This window comes from Macrotis lagotis, chromosome 1 (assembly GCF_037893015.1).
Source record: "Macrotis lagotis isolate mMagLag1 chromosome 1, bilby.v1.9.chrom.fasta, whole genome shotgun sequence".
NCBI lineage: Eukaryota > Metazoa > Chordata > Mammalia > Peramelemorphia > Peramelidae > Macrotis > Macrotis lagotis.
Window position 1 is genome coordinate 158,908,483 of NC_133658.1, and position 19,326 is coordinate 158,927,808.

The 19,326-nt window shown below is 44.9% G+C and overlaps 2 protein-coding genes and 1 long non-coding RNA gene across 36 annotated transcripts in view; 2 read left to right on the top strand and 1 right to left on the bottom strand.

The window, feature by feature from the left end:
* The window catches only part of ACOXL (acyl-CoA oxidase like), a 518,534-nt gene extending 509,391 nt beyond the window's left edge, over positions 1 to 9,143 (top strand). Inside the window, exon 19 of the mRNA XM_074209273.1 lies at positions 8,169 to 9,143. Within this exon, the coding sequence (XP_074065374.1) occupies positions 8,169 to 8,381 (213 nt within the window). The 3' untranslated portion in view covers positions 8,382 to 9,143. The remainder of the gene's footprint in view (positions 1 to 8,168) is intronic.
* Positions 1 to 19,326, bottom strand: part of LOC141504332 (uncharacterized) — a 1,263,877-nt gene that overhangs the window by 218,133 nt on the left and 1,026,418 nt on the right. Inside the window, exon 19 of one of the 34 annotated variants that reach the window (XR_012473311.1) lies at positions 5,249 to 8,508. The exons of 32 other annotated variants lie outside the window; for them this stretch is intronic. This is a non-coding gene — a long non-coding RNA (uncharacterized LOC141504332). Of the gene's footprint in view, positions 1 to 5,248; positions 8,512 to 19,326 lie in introns of those variants that run through there. One more of the 34 variants, XR_012473309.1, reaches the window with a different exon arrangement.
* Positions 14,610 to 19,326, top strand: part of BCL2L11 (BCL2 like 11) — a 43,853-nt gene continuing 39,136 nt past the window's right edge. Inside the window, 2 exon segments of the mRNA XM_074209274.1 lie at positions 14,610 to 14,716; positions 15,660 to 16,075. Of these exon segments, the coding sequence (XP_074065375.1) occupies positions 15,673 to 16,075 (403 nt within the window). The 5' untranslated portion in view covers positions 14,610 to 14,716; positions 15,660 to 15,672.

Here is a 19,326-nt window from a genome sequence, read left to right on the forward strand (position 1 = left end):
ATGGGTCAGGACTGGAGATGGCCCTGGATGTGAGGCAGTCAGGGTTAAGTAACCTGCCCAAGGTCATTCATCTAGTAAGTAAAAAGTATCTGAGACTGGATTTGAACTCCTGTCCTGAATCCAAGGCCAAGGCCAGTGCTCTATACACTGTCTACCTAGCCACCCAAGGGCCACTCAGCTAGAAAGAACCTGAGACCAGATTTGAATTTAGGAAGATGAGTCTTCCTGACTGCTGGTCCTGCATTCTACCACTGTGCCACCTAGCTGTCTGAAATGCTATATAAGTGCTATTATTATTTTTTTTAAAAGTTTCTTTATGATTAATAATATTTTTACTTCCCCACCTATTATAAATTTTACAGTGCTATATCAACTTATTAGAGAAAGAGATGGAGACAAGGAGTCAAAATAATTGGATTTTTTAGTAAGTTGCTCTAGCTGGGCTATTTAAAATATCCATTCAAAGGTACTTACTAACGTACCCCTCATCCTGAGGGTTCACTTCCACGTGTACTTTGGAGAATTCTGTAGTCAGCATGACTTTAGTTTCTCCCTCCTGGAAGCCCTCTTCTCTACCACCTCTCCAGAGAGAGAGAGGAAATATATATGATAAGTAATGGAGAGATCCTTTTCCTCACATTTCGAAGAACTCTTCCATTATTAGAAGGATTATCCAATACTATGTTATTTCCCTCCAGTTTCCCACAGAATCATCCTCTTTGCTGCCCATCACGGTCATCTGGGTCATTGTTTGCAACAACCCTTCCCCCTCTCAGTTGAAAGAATTCCTAGTTATTTTGCTTCTTTCCATAAAGTTCTGTAAAAGGTAAGAATTGAACTGTATGATCTCTTAAGCTCCTCATTTTGACTTAAAGGGCAGGGCAAAAGAATAATGGAAGTAGAGTAAAAAGATATATTAAATGTCTTATTTCCTTCATTAACAATTATGAGACCTTGTGACTGAAGTTGCACCCTTCTCTATTTAAAGTACAAGTACTACCTACTTCAGGGGTAACTTGGCAGACCATGGGATAGATTATCAGGCTTAGAGTCAGGAAGACAAATCTACCTGTGTTCAAATCTGGTTTCAGATATTTATTTACTTAATGAGCAATTCACTGAACCCTGTCTGCCTCAGTTTCCTCATCTATAAATTAGCCAGAGAAGGAAGTGGCAAACCACTCCAGTATCTTTGCCAAGAAAACCTCATTTGGTGTCATGAAAGGCTGGGCCTGACTGAAAAAAACTGAATAAGAACAACTACTCTTGTAAAATTCAAATCCGCTCATCATCATTCAATGTTCTGTAACTGTGAAGGACTCTAAAAATTATTACTTTCATTAATGCTTTTTCTTTTCTACTCATTCATATATATATATATATATATATATATATATATATATAATAAGTGAAAAGCAAATTTGTCAAAAGTTACATATATACTACTTCATTTGCATATTTTGACCTCAATGCTAAAGCTGAGTACAAAACTCAGAAGGATTATCTTTGAAAGATCAGATCAGATCAGATCTTGTTACATATTGACTCTTATTTAGATGACTCCTTCTGGTTCACCTAGATTCCTTTTAGTACTGAGTAGAGACATAAATGAATAGTTATGTTCATTTGTGATGTGACAAGGTTTTATGATTTTAAGTTTGGTATTTAATTCCATTTTATTTAGTATCACACAATTAAACATTATCTATAAAATAATACATGTTTTCCCTTACCTTTATCTCTTGGAAATTTGAAATAGGGTTATTTGCAAAATAGCTGTTATTTTCTTTTTTTGTTTTATTGTTGGAAAATTGTAAAAGAACCCTGAATATCATAATATATATTCATATCTCTTCTTTAACTTTATGCCATTTTCTTTATATTTCCTTTTTTATACATTTTCTAGAAGCTTGCATGGATATCCTAAAGAAAAATATTCAATATTCTATCCAGTCTGTGAAGAAAATCTAGGCCTCATAGATTTTCTGTGGTAAAACAAAAATCAAATAAAAATGCTAAGCTGAGTTCATTTCCTAATGAAAACAAAATTATTAATTATGCATGATGAGTAGTCTATGTGCCACAATTTTCTATTTTAGTGAATCTTAAGAGGATCATTTCCTTTGTGCTTTGAGAAATGACTTATAGGAAAGATGATCTGACTTATATGTGTTAAGAGAAGGAATTCTCTCTCCCAGCAGGCCAACTTGAATATAATTTTGAGTTTTAAAAAATTTACTAGAGATTTAATGAGATTAAATGAATTGCATAATCATACAGTAAGGGTCAAAGGGAAAGATGTGAACCATTTTTTTCTCTCTAAATCCACTCATCATTTAACTGCCAAGGTAAAATAATAGTTGGGGGATATAACATTCCTATTCAATTCAATTGATGTGATCACAGAATATATTCATAACGGATAAAGTTTAGGAGTTAAGACCTTATAATACTTTTTTTGCAAGTTTGTATATAGTTCCTAAATTGAATCAGAAATTATAAAACATTTGTATGAACAGTGAGCTTCAAATAATTAAGACTTAGATATTGGGAAAGCTAGAGGGCCAAAATGGATTTATACTTTGTCCTGGAATCCGGAAGACTTTTCCTCCTAAGTTCAAATCCTGACTTAGACATTTACTAATTATGTAACCCTGGGCAAGTCATTTAGTGCTATTTGCCTCACTTTCCTTCTTATCTGTAATATGAATTGGAGAAGGAAAAGGCAATCCCCCCCATCTCTGTCAAGAGATTCTACTCATTAAGAGTAGAATGAGAAAAATAACTAAGCAACAATAAAAAAGCCTAGAAGATAGCTGAAGATGCTAAAGAGAAAGTCAATTTTAATATGTATGGAGTAACCTTTGAACTGTATTTGAGCTTGTAGAAGAACAATAGAACTAACAAACAAACAAAAAGCAGCGCTAAGAATGACTAGGTTTCTTGTTCTCCTCAGATACTTGGTAATGGAGGTGGACCCCAGGGAGCTCCAAAGTATAGTATGTGAAATATCTTTGTTGTTTCCAAACCACAGCTTTAAATGAGACTTGGGCTAGTGAGGTCTTAAGTTGTTCTCTCAGCAACATCTCATTGGAATAGAGGCAAAAGGTTGGTAAAGAAGAGTGACATCAATTGGTTCCATCTCAAAATATTTATTTCAAATAGCCATGTCTGTCAACTCAATTTTATGTTTGGTTATTCTGTTGGAAACCTTTAGAATAATATGAACCAGAAGCAAGTTTCCTGACAAATAGAAGTTTAGTCTATGGATCATCCTGTTAGGAGCTTAGAGATCTATATCTATATCTATGTCTATATCTGTTTAGCATTTAAGACTTGAACTTGAAAAAGGAAAATATGGTTCCTCTTGTCAATATAGTTTGTTATTTATAATATAAAAATAATTGGAATTTTAACACTGTTCTTCAGCAGCAACTTCTAAGGTTTCTATAATTGTCTATTTTACTATCTTCGGTGTTTTATTTTGTTTTAAGTTCATTTTGGATTACCCATACTAATAGAGACAAATAGGTTTGCATGTAATTCAACATGAGATTATCCCCAAATCATTTTTAGGTTATTTTAGAGTAAATTATGTAATTGGTGGTGGTAAAAAAAATTATCTTTAATTTCATTCAATAAACAAACCCTAATTGCTTTGTGTTGGGTATTGGAGATACAAAGTCAAATAAAATGATTAGTTTTTATCATTTTATCATAGATAAATAATATATAGATAAGTAAATGCCAAATAATTGGGATGGGAGCAAATTATTTTGTTTTAGATATATTAAAATTTGTTTACCCTTCTAGATACATACTATAATAACAGAACTCAATGAGATAGAAAGAAGACTAGACAAAGAATCAGGAGACCTGTTTCCTAGTTCTATTGCTAATTAATGACAAGACCTGGAACTAGTCACTTGATTCTTTTGGGCCTCGGTATCTGTTCATGTGCAAAAACTAAGAAGATTGGTTTAGATAATCTTCAATTCTGTAACTGAGATTTGGACAAAAGAAAATCCTTCCGGTATAAAAATTTGTCTTGATAATTCACAAAATAGGTAATCCTTGCATCATTAATTGAACACAATATATTTTTTCTTCAGAACAGTATCTTTTATGCCATTAATATTATTAGTTAAAATCAATATTTTATTTTTCATTTTTGCTCAAGTGAATACTTTCCTTATTTATTTAAAATTTACTTATTTATTTATATTTTTATTACAAACACACACAGACACACACACAGACACACACACAGACACACACACACACATATTTAAAACTAGAAGAGATTTCGGAAATTATATAGGCCAGTATCCTCCTTTTATAGATGAAAAGACTGAAACTGAATATACCTGTTCAAGTATATACATAGAGTTAGAGTGGCGATTTGTCCGAAGATTATTTTTCCTTCTTATTCTGATGAAATATATTATTATTATTTTAAATAACACAGCTACAGTGGTTCGTGAACCACAAATTGAGTTATGAATGATAAGACAGCTACAGTGGTTCATGAACCACAAATTGAGTTATGATTTAGAATTGCTACCATTAAATTTGCCTGTGTTTATAAAGATGGTTATGGGAAGAAAGGTTTTTTTTAGAGCTCTTAGGGTACCATAGAAATAATCATAATTTTCTTAAATTACTTTTTTGTAGGTTAACTTTACTGTTTGCTTCTAATTTGTTTTTTTTAAAACATTTTAACATTTTATTTGTTTTCCAATTATATACAATAGGAATATGTACCCATTATTTTTTGCAAGGCTCTGAATTCTACAATTTTCCTCCTCTTCCCTTCCCTCCGCCCCCCACAGAAGGCTGTCTGATAGTCACTACATTGTTTCCATGCCATACACTGATGTAAATTGAATGTTGAAAGAATAAACCTAAACCCCTTCCCCACCCCAAGAAGATGAGAAACCTCAAGAATAGAGAGAGAGAGAAAAAAATTGCACTTCAGTCTATGTTCAGATTTCAATGGCTCTGTCTTTGGAGTGATTTGCTTTCTTTATCATAAGTCCTCCAGAGAAGTTGCTTCAATATTTTTCCCTCAGTTGATATTACTAGTTGTACCTCCACTCTATTTCTCCTCACTCTCATTTATTCTATTCTCTCCCTCCCTTTAATCCTGGGCCTGTCCAAAAGTGTGTTGAATCTGAGTACCCTCTCTCCATCTTCCCTCTCTTCTATCACCTATTCTCCCCTTCCCTCCCTCCATTCCCCCTCATCCCATCCCTTTCCTCCCATCCTTCTCTAGGGTAAGACAGATTTCCTCACCCTTTTAAGTGTGTATGTCATTTCCTCCCTGAGCCATTTCTGATGAGAATGAAGGCTCACTCATTCCCCCTTACCTTGCCCCCTACCACTCCATTGAAAAAGCTTTTTCTTGACTTTTATGTGAAATCTCTCAGCTTCTTCTTCATCTCCTTTTTCTTCCTCCCAGTACTTTCCCCCATCACCAGTTGACTCCATCCTTTTACCACATCATACCATTATATTCTGCTCCTTCCTAAGTCCTGTCTATATATGCTCCTTCTAACAGCTCTTATAAATGAGAAACTCATATGAGTTATCAATACCTTCTTCCCATGCAAGAATACAAAACAGTTCAACATCATCAAGTTCCTCATAGTTAGTCCTTCTCATTCACTCTCTCTATGGTTCACCAGAGTCCTGTACTTGGAGATCAAACTTTTTGTTTAGCACTGGTCATCTCAATAGGAAAGTTTGAAAGTCCCCTGTTTCATTGAAAGTTCATCTTTTCCCCTGAAAGAGGTTGTTCAGTTTTGCTGGGTAGTTGATTCTAGGTTGTAACCCAAGATCTTTTGCCTTCCGGAATATCGTATTCTAATCCCTACAAGCCCTTAATGTAGATGCTGCCAGATCCTGTGTAATCCTGACTATAGAGCCTTGGTAGTTGAATTGTTTGTTTCTGGCAGATTTTAGAATTTTCTCTTTGATTTGGGAGTTTTGGGATTTGTCTATAATATTCCTGGGAGTTTTTCTTTTGGAATCTCTTTCAGGTGGTGACTAGTGAATTCTCTTGATTTCTATTTTACCCTCAGCTTCTAGGATCTCAGAGCAATTTTGCTGTATTATTTCTTGAAGAATGAAGTCTAGGCTCTTCTCCTGGTCACAGCTTTCAGATAGCCCAATAATTTTTAAATTATTTCTTCTGTTTCCAAGGTTGGTTGTTTTCCCAATAAGATATTTCACATTTTCTTCTAATTTTTGTCTTTTTTGGAAGAGTTTTATTTTTTCCTGATTTCTTGTAAAGTCATCAGCTTCCTTTAGTTCCATTTTGCATTTGAAGGAGTTATTTTCTTCAGAGAGCTTTTTTTATCTCCTTTTCCAGCTGATCAATTCTGCTTTTTTAAGGCATTTTTCTCATTTGCCTTTTGTTTTACTTTTTCCATTAGGCATTGGCTATAACCAAAATGTACTCTCTCATCTCCATTGCCTTCAAGATTCAGTTTAAATACCACCTTCTACATGAAATTGGTTCTGATATCCTGTCATCAGGATCTTCTTTTCTTCTATATTGTAACTATTTTGCATATATCTATACATGTTAATATTGTCTCAATCAGTCAACAAGCATTTATTAAGAGCTAACTATATCCCAGATACTGTGTATGGTGCTAAGGAGGAAAAAAGACAATATAAATGTGAAGTCCTCAATTAGGAGGATCCTAAACCTTTCTGGAGCTCAGTGTCCTGAAATGTTGGGCTAAATGTTGGGTTATGTGATCTAAGATCCCTTCCAGCTCTGGAATTCTATTCCTGTTGTCTTTTAGGTTTATATTAGGTACATTTTATAATTACAGTAACCAGTGATTACTGACATGGAACTCTTAGCAATTGAAAGTGACTCAGAAGTTGAACTTTGAATACATCCCCAAAATGATCAAAAGGATTTCAGTACTGATCTGATTCTTTACCACAAGCTGTACCATTTAGTGTTCATTGAAAATACACATCTGGAATAGCAAATTTGGAAGAAAGATAGTCTTTAGAGAGATTCTTTTTCCAAGTATGCATTGAAATGGCATTTTTTTTCTTTATCCATTCTTTGCATGCATCCTCTGTTTGACTGAACAAACCAGAAGGGGTGCTCTGGTCATATCATGTTTTAAAGGAAACTGTGGTCTTCACATTATCAGTTCAAGTTTTAAGACTCCTATCACATGAGAGTGTAAGGCTTGCATTTGTGAGAATCATGATTTTTAAAGCTGTGGAAAAAAATCATGGGGCTTTCTCAAGATTTTCTTTAATAAGTGGAATTAAAGGAAAAGGAACTGAAGAATCTTTGAGAAATAGTAGTGAAGGCTGGGAAAGGCAGGAAGTCCTTTTGTGGTGTTTTGTTGTTATTTTTGCTGAGGTGTAGAAAAGCAATCGTCTCCATTGGTTGTACAGGAATCCACCTGGTCTGTTGCCTTTACCCCCAAAGAAAATGATCAGCATCAGCCCACAGACTATGTACTGGGATGTGCCAGCAGGAAGCCAGGGTTTTGTTTGTCTGTCTTTTGTGTTTCCATCTTTCAGAGATATTTCTGATCTGATGGAAAGATGTAGTATGGTGTATTTACATACAACCTAGCTCCCTTTTGAGATTATGTTGGCATTACAAAACTTTGGAAACTGCAACAAACCACAGTCAGGGGGATAGTCTTTGTGGAAGGACTCTGGGTAGGTTTTGTTGTTTTCCCAGGATTGATTTTTCCCCCTTTCAGTGACTTTTTTTTTTTTAAAAATAAACTTATGGGTAGAGAGGGCTGGTACCACAGGAGTGATATCTAGAATGAGTCTAGGGAAAAATTGGAGTAGTTCCTGGCTTTAGGGTTGAGTTTCTTGGAAGGGAAAGGGAATACATTCAATCCTTTTTCAGGATCCTAGAACCTGCCTTGGGGCAAACTGGGGGGAGGGGGGTAAAGTGTTAGGTAAGCAACATAGGCATCCAAATTGTGATCGATGTCAAAGCCAGGGCAGAGAGAAAAGGCAGGAAAAAAGAGGAAGGGGGGAGGGGGAGGGGGAGGGGGGGAGAGAGACAGAGACACAGACCCAGAGCAAGGAGGGGAATGAGGGAGGATACCCGAAACCCAGAGGAAAAAACACCAAAGTTTGACTTCTCACTGTGTCTTGTCTTGCAGTTGCTGAATTTATGTGGTTCGGTGAAGGAGGATGCACTGAAGGTAATTTCAGCCTTTAACATCCCTCACAGCTCCATCCACGCACCTATTGCTGGCATTCCCAATCCCCGAGCAGCCTGGGCATTTTACCCTCCACCCCAGCCTCAAGAGCAGCCGAAGTCGGCCGGGGAAGGAATGGGGCACCAGCGACTCAAATTTGGAGCCAAGTTATAAACATGTTATTTTTCGGTGTTGTGTTTGCAGTCTCCATGGTGGTTCATTTCACAGAATCAGGAAGCTCACCCTTTGATGTGTGCAAGGAAAACAATCCCATTTAGGTCCATGCTTGATCACTTGGCCCCTGCTGGAAAAAAAAAAGTACAAACTGAGGGCCAGGCAATGAAAGCATGTGGCCACGGGTCTTTGACCTTAGTTGTCTATCCTCAGGGTCAGGGAGGCAAAGGCAGGCAAGAAGCACGAGCCTGAAGGTTGATGAGTCTGAACTGGAGTCGCAAGGGAGTGAGAGGAATGGGTTCCGATGGGATGGGGGTGGGGTGAAAAGTGCTGCCGGGGAAATGACTTCCAGTCTTGTCTCTGCTGGAGAGCTCACTCCTGTGCTTTCTCAGCCACTCGGTCTCACTGACTACTGAGGGACAGTCAAAGCCGGGAGATAAGCTGTCTTCTCTGGCTTCTGCAAGTTTAAATCCAAAGAGACCTATCCTTTTGGATGGGGCTCCCGCAGAAAAGAGTAAGTCAGATTCGGAGGGATTCCGGGAAAGTTGGTAAAATGTAAACAAACCAACCAGACTCCCCTCCCTTCCCAGCCCGAGTCCTAGGTAGCCTAGGAAGTTAGCTGTTTCAGTGAGTCAGACCCACTTAGCTTAAAGGAAATGAACCGGAGATGACTGATTGACAATGCCTTTTAGAATTTTACTCGAGATCTCAAAGCCAATGCTCTGGAGAAGTTTGGGGGGGGAGGAGAGGGGGGAGAACTAGACCAGTTCTCAAAACTATTTACCAATACAAACAACTTTTGCAAAGGATGGGGGTAGGAGGAGGGCGGCGGCTGTATTTAGAGACACATTTTAAATCATTTTTACCATATAACGTTTTTAATCTGTCGAGTAGAAGAAAAAATATTAAGTTTAATAAAGAAATAAAAACAAAGGGAACGGTGTTATTTGTCTCTTTAGAAGTCAAAGTACAGGAGAGATCGGCGTTTATTATGATTCAATCTAACAAGATTATTAAAATTGAGTTGGGATCGAAAGAAAAGAACACTGACCCTCAAAATCCTAGCACGATGATTATTTTTTACTTCACGGGCAAAATATTCACCTACTTTCTGCCATGTCCTCAACGACCAAAGCAAACAAATAAAACGGGAGTAGAAAGAGCTCGTCTCAGTAAAATCATTTTGAGTAACCTTCCAGGTTCCAGATTCAAGGGGAAAAAACCCACAGTTGCTTTTCTTTGATTTTTCCCACCCGAGGGGCCAAAAAAAAAAATTACCAGGGAAGAAACACTTTCACAGTTAGAAATTACAAACCAACTGGGCTAGAGAGTATGCCCTGGAATTCCAGCAAACTTGGGGCAGGGCTGTAGGAAAGGACGGGACCTTGGTCTTTGTCACCTCGGAGGGGACACACAGGAAAAGCTTTGTCTCGGGATCAGTAGTAATTCTACAAGAAATTATGCCCTCAACCAACATTCTGTGTTACCAAAGTTAATTACATCCAAATCAGGTTTTAAAAGTATGATGTTTATACCGTGGGGATTTGGGGGAGTGGGATGAGTTTCATCGTAAAACATTATTTGTAGTTTTGCGAAATCTTTTCCTCACCTACCCCCCCACCCCATTTCTTTGTCACTATTCACCGTCTTTCCCCCACAAGCTGTCTGCCCCCGAGTGCACCTGGCTTATTTCTCTGACAATTTCTCTCTGCAAAGCGCTTTCCGGTTTTCTGACACCCACTTCTAATGAAATGCGTGATGTTTTTCTTTGCAACCTAACCACTGTGCAAATGGAGCGGTTTCTACATACCCCCCCTTCTAAATGGAGAGTACAGAAACCCTACTATTGGCTTTTTTTGGATGTTTACTTTTCCCTCACTCACCCCGCCTGCTTGTTCTCCATGTAGCTATCCCTCCTTGAAGAAATAGAGTAAAGATTTCCCTATGCATAAAATAGTTTACTAGCAACAAAGGCTAGTTTAAAGACTTTGTTTTTATAACTAGATTCAAGGAATTTTATCTCATTTTTCTTTTCTCGTTCATTTTCACTCCCCTCCCCCTTCCTTGTCTCCGTTTTTTTTCCTTTTTTCCTCTCCACTCTTACCTCCTTTCCCTCCCTTCGATATTTTCCCCCCTTCTCTCCTTGAACAGAGAATTGCCCTTTGTGCTTTTTTTCTTTGCCGGATGACTTCGGAGATTACATTGGAGTGGTAAAGGCATCCATCCATCCATCCATCCATCCATCCATCCATCCATCCATCCATCCATCCATCCATCCATCCATCGATCTATCCAGTCTTATCTTTGGCCATTCTTCCAAATCACTGTTAGTCTGTTGGCAGAAGCATTTGTAAAGGTTCCAATAGCTTTGTCAGAGATGTGTGGGAGCGGTGAGATGAGTCTTTGCAATGAATGTTTTGCTTTTGCTTCTGTACTCATTTATTGCCTACAGAAGCGAAATTCTTCACACAAAAAAAAATCCCCATTCAATCTCATTTTCCTTTGGCATCTTTTCACTCCTTTACACTTTTTTTTTTTGCCAGATTTGCAATGGCATATACATTTATTTTGCTGTGTCACGATGACGTTATAGTCTCCATAGTAAAGTTTTTTTTTAAATTTGGACTTTGAAACCCGGAAAATGACTTTCCTATTCTTCCTCATGAACGCTTCTACACCTTAGATATTGGAAGATCTTACCTTAAAATTATTAGCAGTACCATTCTCACGGCGATCCCCTTCTCTCCCTCCCCAGGCCCTTCCTCCTCTCCCTCCTCCCCAGAGCCCCGCTCCCTCCTCCCCCTCCCCTGGTTTAGGTAATGACTCTTTGCTTTTTCCGTTATCCTTCCCTTATCTTGATGCCCTTTGTTAAGAAGCTAGCGGAGGGAGGGAGGGAGACGTGGCTTGAATCGCGCGGGCAGAACAGGTGGTGGAAGCGCAGCCTCTAGTCAGATGATCTCATCCTGGGTAAACTGGGCGGGCAGTTGGGGTGGGGAGAGAGCAAGGGAGGAGGAGGAAGAGGAGGGGTACCACAGCACTGACCAAAATGCTCCCTTTGCAGCCTCAGCTCGCATAAATCATAAACTTTGTTCCTTCTTTTCCCGGTCCCTCTCAAAACAATCCCCAGCCACTCCTGGGGCCAGAGACAAAACACTGACACACACCACGCTGGATGCCTTTGCCCATAAAGGGCCCGGTCCGGCTTCCCACTCTGCCTGAGGCCAACCAAGACAAGGCAGGGCATCTAGAAGCCGGAGAGCTCTCCACAGACTCGAGCCTTCAAATCGTGGTCAGGGGCCGGCCGGCCCTTCTCTGTGCGGAGACACGGCGCAGGAGAAGGCAGCGGTTTCCTCTTCATGAAGTCTCCGAAGCTTTCTTTAAAGGCTCCAGGTGTGAACTTGGCTTCTTTTCGTGATTCTCTTCACTCGCTTTGCCCCGTTCAGGTCTGGATGGGAGTCTGATCGCCTCTTCCTTTCTCCCTGCCCCTCTTTGGCGCCTCCGGTTCTTAACTCCCAAAGGCGTTCCTGTTTCGAGGGTGGCAGAGTTTAGGGGAGTCTTGGAGTCGTGTGGCTCTGGGGGCCCCACTGCCGGACACGAAGGGGGCAGCCTCCGATCACCGCGGGCGCGGGCCGCTCCCTCCCCTCCCCCTCCCCAGCCCCTGCGCTCTCCGCCGGGCAGGCCTAGCCTGGCGCTAGGTGCCAGGCGATTTGCCCAGACGTGCAGGAGAAAGTCCTAGGAAACCTAGAAAAGCGCGCGGGCCATCCGAGGCTCCGGGAGCCGCCGCCCCCTCCCGCTGCCCGACTGCGGGCAGAACCTGGCTTGGTCCTAGAGCGCCCCCTGGCCCCTCCCCTGGCCCTTGCCCGCGCGTTTGCTAGAAAGGAAGAGCAGAGTTTGTGGGGAGGGGGGAGACATCTCCGCCGGAGGACTCCGAATCACTCTAGTAAACAGAGAACCCGTGACCACGCTGGCTCCACCCGCTGGGAGCTGGACCTCGGCTTAGCCGCCTCCGGGACGGGACTGGAACGCGCCTGGGCTCGGGGGAGGGGCGGCCGGAGGGGCCGGGGCCGGGTGGGGCTCGGCCTGCCCCCACCCCCGCCTTTACCTGTCGGGACTTGCCTGCTCCGGGCTGAAAGTGGGCGAGGCCGGCCTGTGCGGGGCGGGGCCCGGAGGGGGGCGGACCCGGCGGCGATTGGGCGGCCGGCCCCGGAGCGCCCAGCCTGGGCGCCGCGGCCGCGCTGCGCAGGTTTCACTTCGCCGCCCGCCGCTGCCTGGCGCCCTGCTCTCCTCCGAGCTGACGGTCCCAGCAGCGCCGCAGCCTCTGCGCCGAGCCGAGCCCGAGCCGCAGCATCGCAGCCGCCGGCGCCGCAGCCGGAGCCCGGGCCGCCTCGGCGCTCCGCACAAGCCGCACACAGAGCCCCCAGCCCCCGGCCCGGCGCCCTGCACCGCCCCCCACCCCGGCCCCCAGCCCCCAATGTCTGACTCTGACTCTCGGACTGAGAAGCGCAAGGTAAGCCCGCAGCGCGGTCGGAAGCGAAGCCGAGCCCCCCCCCCCCCCCGTGCCCACCTCGCCGGAGGGGAGAGAGGGAAGGTGGGCGAACGCCGTGGCCCGGGGCCCGACCCGAGTGGAGCCCGAGTGGCCCCGGCTCCCCGGCCTTCCCGCGCTGGCGCCCACGTGCCGGGGAGAGCCCTGGCGGCCCCGGAACTGGGGGTGGGGGGCAGCGTGGCGCTGGGCGAGAGGGGCCGCCCGCGGAGTTTACCCAAGTCCAAGTGTGCCCGCTGCTGGAGGACGCGCCGCCGCGAGCCGCCCCGGGAGCCTCCGCCTGGGCGCTGCGCGGCCGGACGCTCGCCGGGAGCGGAGGCCGGAGGGGCCTCTCCGCGGCCGGGGCCCCGGGGGCTCGGTCGCCCCGCCGGGCCGGGCCGGGCCGCCTCGTGGCTCTGCCCGGGCAGAGACCTGCGGCGCCCCGCACGGTCTGGGGAAGCGGCGGCGGCTTTGACAGCGCCCGCGCCGTGCGGGGCCGGAGATGCCCGGGAGAGGCGCGCACCGGCTGCCCCGCAGGCGCCGCGCCGGCCCCCCGGCCGGACTGTGCGGGACGGGGCTGAGCCGGACGCGGCGGCCCCGGAGCGCGGCGGCCCCGAGCGCGGCGGCCCCGGAGCGCGGCGGCCCCGGAGCGCGGCGGCCCCGGAGCGCGGCGGCCCCGGAGCGCGGCGGCCCCCGAGCGCGGCGCCGCCTCTCGCTACACTGTGTCCCCGCCGTGTGGCCCGGACCGGGGTCTCCGGAGGGGGCGAGGGCGGGGGCGCCCCGAGGCCCCGGGGAGCGGCGCTGCTGGAGCCGCAGAAGCCGGCTCGGCCTTCCCAGGCCGGGGGCGGCCGCCCGGGTGCTGCCCGGGCTAGGGGCCCCCCGGTGCGTGCCCGTGCCCCTGCCCGCAGAGCCGGGCGCCGGCATTCTGCCACGTGAGGTGCCCCGGGGCTTCCCCACTACCTGTCGCGTGTGCCCGCCGCCTCGGGCGTCTCGAGCGGTTGCAGAAAGCCGCGGGGCCGGGGCTGCGCTGGGCGGGGATGCGCTCGGTGGCCGGGGCCCCGGCCCGGTTGTGTTCCGGGGGCGCTGGGGCCGGAGGGGGCCGGGGGGAGGCGAGGGCCTGGAGCGCGCGTGTCTGTCTGGCCGCGCGTGGCAGGCGGGGGGCAGTCTGAAGGCTGGTGGCCGGACGCCCCGGAGACCGGCAGGCTTTGGGGTGTGGCGATGTTGCGGGCCGAGGGTCGCGGCTCCCTCTTTGTCTGCCGGTGGCACAGGCCCGGACCAGCCCGCTGCCCTCCCTCCGCCCCCGGTGCCCCCTTTCCCCCCCGCAGCAGGGGGTGGACGCGCGGGGGGGCGCGGCGCCGCGGCCCCAGCCTCACGTGACCCGGGAGCATGGGGGGGCGTGGGGGAGGGGCGGGGGCGCGGGCGGCCGGCCGCGTCCCCGCGCTCCGGGGCCGGAGCGCCCCTCGGCAGGCGAGTTTGTCAACAATCGCCTCGCCTCCGGGCGGGCCGGCCCGCCGAGGGGCCGCCCCTGCCCGCGCCGGATTGGCCGCGGCTCGGCCGAGCGACCGCGCTCGGGCCAATGGGGCGCGCGGGCGCCGCGAGCCCGGCGGCCGGGGGAGGTCAGCGGGGCTCCGCAGTCTGGCTGGAGATGCGTGGGGGGAGGAGGCGGAGGATGTTCCCTGGCGGCGGCGGCGGCGGCGGCGGGAGGAGGCGGCGGCGGCGGCGGCGGCGGCTGAGCGCGGGGCCCCGGCGCCCCGAGGGCGAGCGGCAGCCGGGGGGCTTGCTTTGTCTCCCCGGGGATGAGTCGGGAGCCCTGAGCGTAAGTGCCGAGGCGCGGGGCCTCCCGCGCTGCGCCCGTGGCCGGGGGCGCCCCGAACCGCGGGGGCCGGGCAGGGGGGAGAGGCGGGCCCTGACCCGGAGAGTCTGACGGAGCCTGCGACTGTCATCCCTCTCGTTCTACCGAGCCGCCGGGCCCGGCGACCCGCAGGGCGCCCGCCCGAAGTGCCCACCGCCGAGGGGGTTTCCCTTTGTGTTGGCCCGCGCGTGCCGGAGGCTCGAGGGCGGCGGAGTCTTCCCTAGGCGAGACGCGGGCCTGCGCCGCCCCGCGGGACCGGACTTGTGGAGTTGGCCCAAGTTAGAGGAGGAGAAGGCCGGGGGAGGGGCGGGGCGGAGCGGAGCCCGAGTGGAGGGAGCCCGGGAGGCCGGCTTGTGGACAAACTATTGTGACGCACTTACTACCGCGGCTGGCTGCTGCCAAGCGCCCCAGACTGCTGCCATCAGCACATTCGGTAGAACAATGGGGCTAGAACGGGGCGCTTGGCCAGAAGCTCCACAATCACGGCATCTCCTTCACTCCCACATTTCAACACAGTATCTGATCCATGGGAAACGCCAGCCTACCGGTGGGTGTTTTTTTCCCCCTTTAATTAGCCAAACCCATTCTTAGTATTTGGTCTTCTATGGATGGATTGGAAAAGATAGCTATTGTGTTCATGCCCTGAGCCCTCAAGTGTCTTAAAATTAAGTTTTAAGACTCTTACTAGCATTCTGTTTAAAGGGACTGAGGGTAAGTAATACTGCACAAACTTCTGACAGTCTCAGTTATTTTTGCTTGCAATCTGAAGTTTAGTGGAGTAAAAAAGATTCCAGTACATCTATACCGGGTTTATTTGTGGAATCTCTGTAGTACACGTGAAAAATAAGGTAATAAGTATTAGTATTTCATGGTAACAATATCTTAACTGTACCTTTTCTTCTTACAGAAAAAAAGACCAAATGGCAAAGCAACCGTCAGATCTAAATTCTGAGTGTCACGGAGAAGGTGGACAATTGCAGCCTACAGAAAGGCCTACTCAGCCTCAACAACTTAGACCAGGGGCCCCTACCTCTATACAAACAGAGTATCAAGGTAATTCAGGTGACCCGGACAGCTGCTCACCCAGCAGCCCTCAGGGACCTTTTGCACCACCCACTAGTCCTAGTCCGTTTGCTACCAGATCCCCACTTTTCATCTTTGTAAGAAGATCCCCACTGCTGCCTCGATCTTCCAGTGGGTATTTCTCTTTTGACACAGAAAGGAGTCCAGCGCCTATGAGTTGTGACAAATCCACACAAACTCCAAGCCCTCCTTGTCAAGCCTTCAATCATTATCTAAGTGCAATGGGTAAGCAAGATCATGGTAAGACATGTTTTGGCTTGTTTTATTCTTTTGACAAGATGTGTGTGATATTTAAAAAATGCTCCTTTGGGTATGAATTTTCTCATGTAGTCCAAGTTTTGATGGGAATAGACTACTTGTCAAACTAACATCATACTGATCTTTTAAAAGCTCCTTCTCCAATTTTTATTAACAGCTGGAACTGGTTGGGTGAGATTCTATGTCTGGTGTGAACATTTTCTTGTACCTCTGGAGTATTAGTAACTGAGTTGAAGTATGTAAACATTTATACTTTTTTCTATCAGTGTACTTCTATATATACACATATAACTACTTATATAGATGTACATATACATAAAATTTAATAAGATGGGTATTTACCATTTAAAAACATTTGCCTTTTAAGATGGTAAAGATGAGTATTTACCATTTAAAAATTGAAAAGCTTATTTTAACTCATTTAACTTAGACATTGCTTTTATTTAACATCATAGCCTTTGGAAATGAGTTTCTTAGTTCCTTTCATTCAGTGTTAGTCTCAGGTGCTTTGGATACCTGCATGACCATTTTTAAGTTTTACAGAGAAGGGGGGGGGAAATAGCATTTTTAACCCTTGCCTAGTAACTTGCAGTTGTGAATGAATTCATGCCCAAGAGAGCCAAGTTGAGAGGTTGGATGGCTCATTAAACTCATTGTACTCCTTCCTGCTTCTTGAGTACATCTCCTGACTGTAGTATTTTCACCAACTATCACCAGTGGCTGCAAACTGTTTCCATCTCTTGGCTTCTCTAGCTTCACTCATATTTCAGTTAAAGTTCCATCTTTTACAAAAAGCTTCTCCCAATTCTTATCTTTGTAATTTACCTCTGATGTGTGTGTGTGTGTGTGTGTGTGTGTGTGTGTGTGTGTGTATTGTGTGTGCATGTATGTATCTGATTGTATATATTTTGTTAGGACGTTGTTTGCAGGTTAAGTCTCTCAGAAATAAGGATTTTTTAAAAATTTTTCTTCTCTTTGAATTTTCATTGCTTAGCCTTCTATCTGGCACATAATAGGCAATAAATGCTTATTGACCAATATTTGCCGTACCCAGTTAAAGCTGTTTTACAGTAGGTTGTTCTCATAGTCTTAAAAAGTATGGTTGAAACTAGGAGCCTGGAGCTAGACTTTGCAGAAATTATCTTTTTTCAAAACATTTTGGTAGCATTAGATAAAAGTAAATGACTAATCTGGACCATAAAACTCTAAGATTAGTTTAGTACTGATACTAATCATAGATGTCAAAGGTGATTTAAAATAGGTTGGATTTGTTTCAGGGAAGGAGTTTTTCTAGAGCAAAGCATTATTTTTATCCAAAGAGGTTTCCCAGGAAAGTGATCATTTTATGTTGAGCTTATCAAAGTTAATATTACATGTTTTAGCCATTTAAAGAAAAACCTTCTTCCAGAAAACATGGGTCTCACATCTTGGTTTAGAATCAGGCATTTATTAAATGCCTGCTAAATGGCCAGTGGATAGAGCACTGGTTCTGGAGTCAAGAAGATCTGAATTTTAAAAGGAGATCAGACACTTGCCTGGGCAAGGCACTTAACCTCCCTTTGCCTCAGTTTCTCAACAACAAAATGGTAAACAGCACCTGCTTCCTAGGGTAAGGCTCAAATGAGATCATGTTTGTCAAGTGGTTTAGCACATGTGCCTGGCCCCATAGTCTGTCCTTAATAAATGTCTATTTCTTTCATTTCTACCCTGTACTGTACTAGCTGCTATGCTTGTTTCAGAATTTTTTCAAAAGGGAACAAGAAACTAAAAAGGACTCACTTGCACTATGCAGGAAAACCTTTACATTCTTACTGTCATTAATATCAGCAGACATTTAATGAGTTCTTAAAATTGACAGTATGATAAAGATACTGTCTTAAACTTTTTAGAAAAGTAAGTTTTTGTATCCACTGGAGACCTTGGAAGAAACTTTAGGATTATAAATTTAGAGGTAGAAGGGACTTGAGAGGTCAGAAGAGTAAACTGAGGCCACAATTTTGTTAAGTGAATTGCTGTTGTTCACAGTGCTAGTATCATGAATCAAGATTCAGGTCATCTTGATAACTCCCAAGTCCAGGACTAACACTATACCTTGATACCTGTTGAAATAATTTTTTTTACCTTTATTTATGCCTAGAAAATCACTGAAAATATACTCACTGAGGAGCATTTAATACATATAAGGTCTCAGCTTAACATTCTCCCACAGATAGTGTAGTATTTTAAGTTCTGCAAAGCATTTTGCATAATGTTCTGTTGTATGAGCTTCCCAGACAGCCCTTTGAGATGGAGACTGTTGTCTCCATTTTCCTGAGAATATTACAGAGGCAGTTAAGCTAAGGTTTGCTCTTAATCATCTAGCTATGTGAAGGAGAGGTGAGAATAGAAGCTAGGGTGTCCATTGACTCTATGTTCAGCATTCTTTCATTTAAACCTCCTGTTTCTCTGTAGTTCTCGCTACCAAACAATAAGTTTAAAGTGTGTATATTAAGGAAAAACAGTTACTGGAAAGATCTTACTAATGCTATTAAGTTTTTGTTGTTTAATATAAAACCCCTCATAGATTACTAGCTTTTATTTGTTTTTGAAACTAATTAAGAGCTAAATTAAGTTATTCTGTAGTAAATAAACAGTTAGAATCAGTTATTCTCTGGTCCAGAGAAATGTTGAAATCTCAGGCTTTCTTTTTTAAATAGCTAGCAGGTGGTAGTATACCACTACATAAGTAAGTTACTTTGAAATATTATGTTTGAAAAGACATAAGAATATCTATAAGATAATCTGATTTGTTATTAGAGGAGTGTTCTTATAAAATAATCCAAATATACTGGTTTGGTGTTTATTTAGATTTAAATTATAGTATTATTTCCTATTATGTAGGTACTTTAAGATTACTTTCTAGACTGTTTTATGGTAATTATAGTTAAACTTGGTTTAAAAGATACTTAGAAAGAATTTGATAGAGTTTAAAGAAGATGCGCAACTTGTGTTTTAATAATGAGGGGGAGGGGGTGTGTGTGGTGGAAGTGGCAGCGGTAGCAGGGGTGGCATGTGAATATACACAAGCAGTGGGAATAAATAGATTGGGGGTGGAATAATGCTAAAGATGAACTTCAATTTTGGTTAAATAGGAAAACTTTGGGTGAGAATGCATAGTTGGACTCTGTAGCTGAGAGAGATATCTAAATAGGCTACAAGACTCAGCCAAGGTTTTACAAAAGTGTGTGTCAGAG